This window comes from Quercus suber, unplaced genomic scaffold, assembly GCF_002906115.3.
Source record: "Quercus suber isolate HL8 unplaced genomic scaffold, Cork oak 2.0 scaffold_249, whole genome shotgun sequence".
Lineage (NCBI taxonomy): Eukaryota > Viridiplantae > Streptophyta > Magnoliopsida > Fagales > Fagaceae > Quercus > Quercus suber.
Genome location: NW_027069705.1, coordinates 215,225 through 223,471, shown reverse-complemented (window position 1 = coordinate 223,471; position 8,247 = coordinate 215,225). Strand labels below are relative to the sequence as shown.

The 8,247-nt window shown below is 33.3% G+C and overlaps 1 protein-coding gene across 2 annotated transcripts; it reads right to left on the bottom strand.

Moving 5' to 3' along the window:
* Window positions 1-1,965: 1,965 nt before the first annotated feature.
* On the bottom strand, window positions 1,966-7,164 carry LOC111986783 (uncharacterized). 2 transcript variants are annotated; one of them, XM_024018459.2, is made up of 7 exons: window positions 5,732-7,156; window positions 4,410-4,526; window positions 3,778-3,956; window positions 3,602-3,695; window positions 3,411-3,488; window positions 3,157-3,258; window positions 1,966-2,346 (listed from the first exon to the last, which is right to left on the bottom strand). In XM_024018459.2, the coding sequence occupies exons 1-7, from the start codon at window positions 6,212-6,214 to the stop codon at window positions 2,212-2,214; spliced, it is 1,188 nt and encodes a 395-aa protein (XP_023874227.1). In that variant the 5' UTR covers window positions 6,215-7,156; the 3' UTR covers window positions 1,966-2,211. The 2 variants fall into 2 exon arrangements, with proteins under 2 accessions (XP_023874227.1, XP_065636920.1); XM_065780848.1 differs by lacking the exon at window positions 1,966-2,346 and having other exon boundaries at window positions 3,218-3,325; window positions 5,732-7,164.
* Between the last annotated feature and the right edge of the window lie 1,083 nt (window positions 7,165-8,247).

The following is an 8,247-nucleotide window of genomic DNA, read 5'->3' as shown; positions in this document are numbered from 1 at the left end:
ATATATGACCGTTGGGACTTGAGAACCAGAAGAAAGAAAGAATATTTAAATAAAGTGGTAAAAAAATAAAAAATGTGATATATGGTGTATTGTAAAATAATGTGTTAAAATAGATAAATTTACTTTTATATGTCAAAATAGATTTTTTTTAGCATATCTCCAAAAAAAAAAAAAGCACTTCATTAATTTTCTTAAAAATTGTGCAAACTAAAAATTCTAATCATTCTTGTTACACAATCATAATCGCCACACATAAACGCATTTTGTATAGACTATAGAGTAAGCAACAAACTTATGGGTCTAATTTTTTCTTAAAGTTGTTTTGTATTTTAATGTTCAACCTTTTTTTTTGGCTGCGAATTAATGTTCAATTATAATGATTACGAAAGCACGCCCTCAAAATAAATATAATTACTTTATTTTATTTTATTTCAATCGTGAAAAAAAACATAATTTCAATTAGTGTTGCAAAAACGTGTAACTTACTACCCATAAACTTTGTAAGGCAAAATTATAATGTACTAACTTATAACTTCATACATATGCATAGATATACTTAAAGATATATAATAAGATGCATAATATAATTCATATATATAATTTAAATACTATTGACAGTCATTTTTATATTTTATTAACTCTTTAAAAAATTTTGTAAGAATATTATTAGGTATAAAATATAAATTGTCCATTTAAAAAAAATTATTGTGAAGCATTTTTTTTTTTTTTTACAATTCATTTGTTCTAAACTCTTTGATTTTTGTACTTAATAACTCACTTGAATGAAATTGGGGGGGGGGGTTTGTTGATGTTTGAGTTTGTGTTAACCTTAATTGGTATGATGTGTTTTAAAACCGGTTTATATGACCAAAGAGGACAATACAATATCATGTCAATGACAGGTTAGGGCGTGACATAATGCTTTGTGATACCCCAAATTAGATTGTTTGAGTGTATGCAGCGTCGACATGTGCTAAATCCCACATAAAGTGTTTACTAGGTGGATCTTAAGTTTATAAGTGGCTGTGAGAAGTTCTAATTGCAAATTGATGAGTAATCCTTTTGAAGTGTAGACATATATGTAGATGTGGCTAACACTTTTGTTAACTCAGCTAATTTAATTCTTATCCCTCTACATCATTTTATTTTCTTATTTTTATATTTTTGAATTATATTAACATTCAGAAATAGACCAAAGGGGAAGGGGAATGGAGAAATGCTGATCTTGGATGGAAGTGGATAAATCTGAGAGTGAAAATAACTTTCTCCAAATTTTAATAGACCCCTTTTTCCAAGGTTGATTTGTTCAACGTTGGTTATGGGTTTCCTAATTGCTTGGCTATTGCCTGTCGCAGCAACTGTGGTTAGTTCGTTGGCTTTGTGCAGTTTATTGGTTTTTCCATTGGGTAATTAAATTAGTAAACAATGTTCTTGATTTAATCTGTTCAGTAATGGATTATCCCGCCAAAATCAAACTTATAATCCCCTATAACAAATGAAGCAATGTTGCATAGTATCACACTCAATCCAAGTCTCAGGATCAAATCTAGAATGTCACAACTCAATTCATTCAAGTAATTCTTAGGTACTCCCAATTTACTAGGTAATTACTAATTAGTTCTATCAACGTTCATAAAGATGATCCATGTAAAAAGATTTGCACTGACCAGCAACTAAATACATACATGAACATGGAGAGGTATTAAAGTTTATTATAATTGAGTTCCAGTTCTTGTTTTGGTTGACAAAAGGGGGGAAATCTTAAAACCAAACATCAGACCATTCCTATAACAGGAAGATCAAAAGCCTGCCAAAACAAACAGGAAGTTCAAGTTACATTACATTACACATTAGAGTTGATCAAGCATTGGAAGGAATTGAGATAACAAATTCAAGAACTATGCCACAGGATGGAAATGGGGTGCAATGGAATTGGTTCGGAGGGTGAAGGAGTCATCAAACAACTTTTCAGAGGAAATTAAATTAAATTTTCATTTAACAATTACAAGGACTGAATTTTGATGTACTTAATCGTATATAATGTAACAATTCAAAATTTACATTTGTTAACTACAACATTCAAAAAACAACAGGCACTCTCTTCGCTTGGGAAAGAAAGGCATGAATTGATATTCTTCTCTAGGGGGGCAACAGGCCCCCCGGCCCCCACTAGGATGACTTGACATATTACACATAGAACAACAACAAAAGTTATTTATCATCCAATTTAAGGGAATTTAGCCGTCTTAGTCTTTGATCAAGCTCTGCCATGACTGCTGGTTCTTGCTTTTTCCTTTGCTTAGATATAGTGTTGGTTGTCATAGAACCAATCTTATCAAATGCCACCTGCAAGGTCAAGTTATTAAAAGCTTTATTAGCACTATCTTGGTGATTGAGAAAATCTTCAATGTAATAAGCTGACAAACTCAGGGAAGTAGGTGATTGATTCCATATATCAACTTAGCCAAGATAATGGGAAAAAGTTGAAGTCAACGTGCAAAGCTGATGTGTGCACACCAAATGAAAAAATATTTCAAAGCCGAATCAAATCTTTCATTATCAATGTTCATTCTAGGTTAAAATATTATTTTTGTCCATAAAATGTAGCCTTGATTCTATTTTCTTACTTAAAGTTTTAAAAGTTCTATTTGCATCCCCGAAAATTTAATACGTTCTACATTTGAACCTTTCGTCCATTTATTAAGTTTTTTTGTTGATGTTTGACGGAGAGGACAAAAATAGAACCTGGATGATATTTCAAGGACAAAAAAAGGGGGGAAAAAAAAAAAAACTATACTTTTGTCCCTAAAATATGCATCTCGTTAGACATGCCCACAAAAGACTTAATTAAAATGGACTGAAGGACGAAATGAGGAATATTTTTATTATCGGGGACAACAATATAACTTTCGAATTTTAAGGATGAAATATAAAACCATATCTTGGGGATGAAAAGAACATTTTTTTTCCCTTTTATTCTATTTGCACTACTCCAAATAAAGGGTAATTCGTTCCCAAACCAACCCCCCCAACCCAAAAAAAAGAGACTATTTAAGTCATTGCAGATTATTGATTGATACCTATGAAGCTGCAAAATAAGCTGCAGGAACTTGGAAAAATATTATAACTGAAAAGAGGGAGAGAGAATTGTTTCACCGTTAGTAATTCATCAGGATCAAAGAGGTGATGAGTGGTTTTCTGCAAAATGTTAATTACATCACCAACATGATGGGAGTGAATCAACTCCTCTTCTTTCATCTGCATTTGCAAATCACAACTTCAACAACCTACTCCCATAGTAATGTCTGATGTTTGAATTATAGCTCTAACAATCAACAATCAAGTATCTGATAAATATCAAGTAGGCAACATATAAAATGCCAAGAACCTAAAGGATAAAATGCTTTCACCTTAAAGATTGCTAAAGCCACATGAAACAGAACCTTTGCCCCCTCATAGAAAAGAACATCCCACACCCGCAAAGTTGTCTGGAAAAAGAGCCAAAGGGAACAATTGTCAGTTATAAAACAATCTTAAATTATTCAACTGCTTTTGAACTATAGCATATATTAGGGAGAGAGAGAGATAACATTGTTCTAACCTCTGAAGGCAAGCTCTTAGAAAAGAGGCATAGGAACCACTCAGTGGCAACAAGGGAGACATCAAATTCCAAAGCTTCCAAATGAGTGGCTATCCTGCATTTTTCTTTTTCCAATTTTAAAAAGTACTGACCAAAAAGAAAGGACGCATCTGCAAAGTCATCAGAAAGCAAAGTACCTTGGGCACTTTTTAGCAAGAAGGTCTTTGAACACTCTTTGTTCAACATGGCATCCCGATAAGTTAGTTGTGTAGCAGTCACTAACTAATACATTTTCCAAGAGGACAGCTAGCATCCAAAATGCATCTTCCTCTGTTTTCATCACAAGCAACAATAATGCTGCAACATAATTTAAGCCCTGCACCAGGAATAACTCAAGATATTAGATAAAAAGTAGTAGTATTCCAAATTAGCTATTGAATTTCAGCAATTATCTAGAACAGCTTAAATTTGTCTTGCAACAAAGTTCAATAATTACTAGTAGAAACTTAAGAGAAGCCAGTTTTGGTGCTCCAGATCCATTATCTAGAATAAGATATACAATAAATAATGAATACTACCCACAGAAATTAGATCAAAGTACAGCCAGTTCCCTGAGTTATTTTGTGATTGTTATTCTTGAGTAACAAAAGTGTCAGGTTACGCGTTTGAGCCTGAGAATCATTTTCTCCAAAAGAAAAAGAAAAACAAAACAAAATTTTGGGGTTAAGGCTGCCTACCAATTACCTCTCCCAAAACCACATTAAACTTAAATAAATTCAATTCTGGCATAAAGATATTTCTGTACAGGTCTAGGAGAAAGCAGACTCACCTGACAGTAGCCAACATCAGAATCACGGAAAGAATATCCAACAAGAACACGTCGGAGAGTAGCATGACCCTCTGGAGTGTCTAGCCATGAGTGACCAGGGAAGGTTCGCGGTAGGTCCTGCATGTATATAATTTTGTTTATGTCTCTTGAAAAGTAGGCCTTATATTTGTTCTGAAAGAAACTGAAATATGTCAACCTTGAAAATATATAATACAACCTTCAAAAAATTAAAGTGGGGGCTAAAACGTTAGATATATAGAAATTCACTCCACAATCTCACTCCCTCAGTCATGCTACTCAAACATCACAGCGCTATTAAATGAACAACATCGAATTAAGATCAAGACACTGCATTAAAAGATTAAAGTCTTGATCTTACTCCCTATCTCCAAATTCAATGAGTTGAGATTTGTGGCAATAAATAAACAAGAAGGCCAGGTCAAAGCTCAAAACTAATTACCAAAATTGACCAATGGTCATACAAATGCATAGCATTTACAAACATCAGCTTCTAAATTGTCAAGAAAAAAACTACAATACATTTATGGTCCATGGAATGTAACAGCAGCAAGTTTATCACCCCAAGAATAACAATAAAAATGATTTTAAAAAATGTTGCATCTATTTAGAAACTGGTTTTCAAAAATCCTCATCCAAAAGCTTCATCTTAGGAAAAATTGATGTGTTTTCTAGAGATAAGGCTACTTAATCTTGATTACTTTAAAAAAATAAAAATAAAAACTGCATAAATCTTGCAAACCTCTTACCACCAAATACCAAACTTTAAGCTGCATATTTGGACAGGGAAAATAAATGGGCATTGTTATCATCCCTTTTAGTTCCAGAACAATATTTGTAACAATCTTGGCTTGAATAATGACATCGAAGGTGCTATAAAACTATATAAGAATACTAGAATGCAGCTATTATAGCATCGTTATTGGGTGGCTCTGAGAATTAATACACGATGAAATGATAAAACAAGATTACATCATAAGAGACGCAATTCCTAACATTAAAGCATAAAACAATGGATCATTTGCTTCAACAAAGTGCTGCAAAATAAGATTTCCCCAGTTATTCTCTAAGATCTCCAAATCAGCTTCAAATCTAAACAAGCATTTAGGATATAAGTCAACAGGACAAAAATAGATGTTGTAAAAGTACTTATCTATCAAAAGAAACCTAGCCCCAGAAGATGATATACCATTAATCTAATCAGAAAGTCCATGAACTAATCCCACAAATGCTACAACCATCAATCAACCAAAAAAAAAAAAACAATTCTACGATTTCTACAACCATGATTGCAATGTACTCACATGATCAATCTGCCTGGTGGCAGGAGTGACCTTCCCCTCGACCGCCTTGGTGAGGTCATTGTAATAGCTGTCTGGCACGGTGGACTTCTTCTTGGCAGCCCCAGATAAAGAAAACCAGATCTTGGGGCGTAGAACTGGTGGAATTCCCTTCCTAATGAGCCTTTTCAAAGTAATGGCATTTGCCATAGCTGATAACTTAAGGGAGGCCTTAAGGGATTGGCCTTCAGAGATAGAAGGCTGCAAATACCAATTAGCTCCTTTGCTGGCCTCCAATGCCCACCAAACCCTGCCCTGCTGCCTCACCTTCTCCCTCACCTCATTCAACACATTCACATCATCCACATTCCCTTCTACTGTGAAACCATAAAGGTCTTGAAACTTCACAGTTAGGTTTGCCCTCCTAGCATGGATGCTAGGCCTCAAGATTGGTATTTGGGATTGAAATTCTAAGGCAAGGTCTCTCTTACTTTGTGTTCCATACATTTCTTGGGGTTGTAGGGGTAGATCAAGAAAGAAACTATTATAAGAGATATAGACACAGAGATTAAAAAAGAACAAAGAAAAAAAAGACGGTGTCTTAGATTAAAGAAACAAAAGGACCTTGTCAAATGAGAAAACCCCACGAGATTGAAACAATGAAACGGTCTATTTTGGAGCCTGCCGAGAGGTTGAAATTTGATTAGGGAGAAAGACGGAATTTTTTTGGATTTTCTTCAAATGGGTGTTTCAGATTTTAATGAAGAATAAAGAGTCAGGGACAAGAATTGTCACCAATGCCTCACATTTGTCAAGGCCACGAAAGCCCCTTTTGTGCCATTGAAAAAATAAAAATAAAAAAGCTTGAATATTTCCACTATATTGAATCAAACAACAAAAGAAAAAAATAATTATATATATAGTATTCTTTATCTTTTTCAAGTGTGTGCTCTAGAATAGCAGATGGTTAGGTATTCAACAACAACAGCAGAGACCAATAAAAGAGAAAGTGAGGGAAAAAACAGAAAACAGAAAAACAGAACCAAAACCCAGTAACAGATCCTACAAAAGCTGAGAGAGAGAAAAATGGATACCTGAAATGGGGTTTGTTTGAGGAACACAAAAATGAATTATTTTTGGGCAGATAGGAAATAAAAAAGTAAGGGGGTTGCAAGAATCTAGAAAATCCTAAAACTATGGGTAGATAGAATTAACGGGAAAATAGTTTGTCTTGTCTGATGTGGGTTTTTCTTCGGTGGTAGTGGCAAAAGAAATAAATGGTGTAGAATTGTTAAAGCATTTTGCTTTATGTGGCTGCTTGTAAAATTTGTGTTTCTATTATTATTATTATTATTATTTTAATTTTCTTTGCATAAGTAATATTTTGGAACGTTATAGTGGACTAAAGTGGATTTAAGATGATGGTGATGATGTTTGGGAGGGAGATTTTTTTTTTGGTAGAAATGTTTTGGAGAGAGATGATAAGATTGGTTTGGGACTTTGGGTAGGTTTTTAATCTTCCATCATTGCATGATTGATGGTAAAAAAATCTTGCACTTTTAAAATCACTATACTACCCTTTTACGTGGGCTTTGGTTATTTTTGTGGATGTCCATATTTGCCCTTTATGGTTGACTTTCAGTTTTTGCATTACTCCTATTTTTTTTAGGGGTGACCCTTTTCTTTTTGGCTTGATAACAAAATTTTAGGGTGGTGTTGAGTGTTGTTTGTTTTCCCTCTAGCGTTATTTGTTTCAAATTTCTTGAAACAATGGTTAAATTTGTGTTTGGTCAACTTATTTACTGTCAATTTATTTATTAAAATCCTTCCTTTTATTTGTTTAATCTTTAAGTAACTAAGTTGGTCATACACAAATTGTTCACCATAAATGGATTTTTTTATTATTATATAATTTTATAATTAAGAGAGAAGATGATTTGAATTTTGAATATCTCATTTTGGAAAGATTAGAAAGTATTAACTAATTGAGCTACAAGCATATAAAACTCTTGGCTCACCAAAAATAGACATGTGGTTATTATGAGAAAATATATGATGGATTAATTCCTTTCTACTTACCTAATTTTAGGAATAATAATGGGCTAATTCAGCTTTATGAAATATCCAAATATGTCTTGTTTCTAAAAAAGAAAATCAAAATTTCCAAATGTGTCTAAACGGATATCCCTTCTAGTTTTGCAATCATTTGAATAACTTTTGATGGGTTTGTAATGGGGGAATGAGACTGGTTTTTTTCCTCATCTCCTTGGCGCAGATTCTTTGAGTTTCTATGATAAGTTTTTTTTTTGGGAAGGTTATATAGATTTTTCACAGGGTTTGTACGCAACTACATCCCAACCTTTATTATTCCAAACTATCACATCTTTATTTTACATAAAATTCAATAATAGAGACGAAGTTTGTAAAAATATAATTATTGGGAATTTGGGAGATTAATCAAATTATCTACCCTCAATTAAGTCTTATCCATCTACCTTGGGGTCGGTTGAGCAATGAATATGATCTGATACTTCAATGCT

What these genes read in the sequence shown, in the direction of transcription:
- LOC111986783 (XM_024018459.2), bottom strand. Translation starts at nt 6,214, where the DNA reads ATGTATGGAACACAAAGTAAGAGAGACCTTGCCTTAGAATTTCAATCC. An exon ending in CCACCAGGCAGATTGATCAT is followed by an intron (nt 4,527 to 5,731) that starts GTGAGTACATTG and finishes ATATACATGCAG; the next exon opens with GACCTACCGCGAACCTTCCC. An exon ending in CTTGCTAAAAAGTGCCCAAG is followed by an intron (nt 3,696 to 3,777) that starts GTACTTTGCTTT and finishes AGAAAAATGCAG; the next exon opens with GATAGCCACTCATTTGGAAG.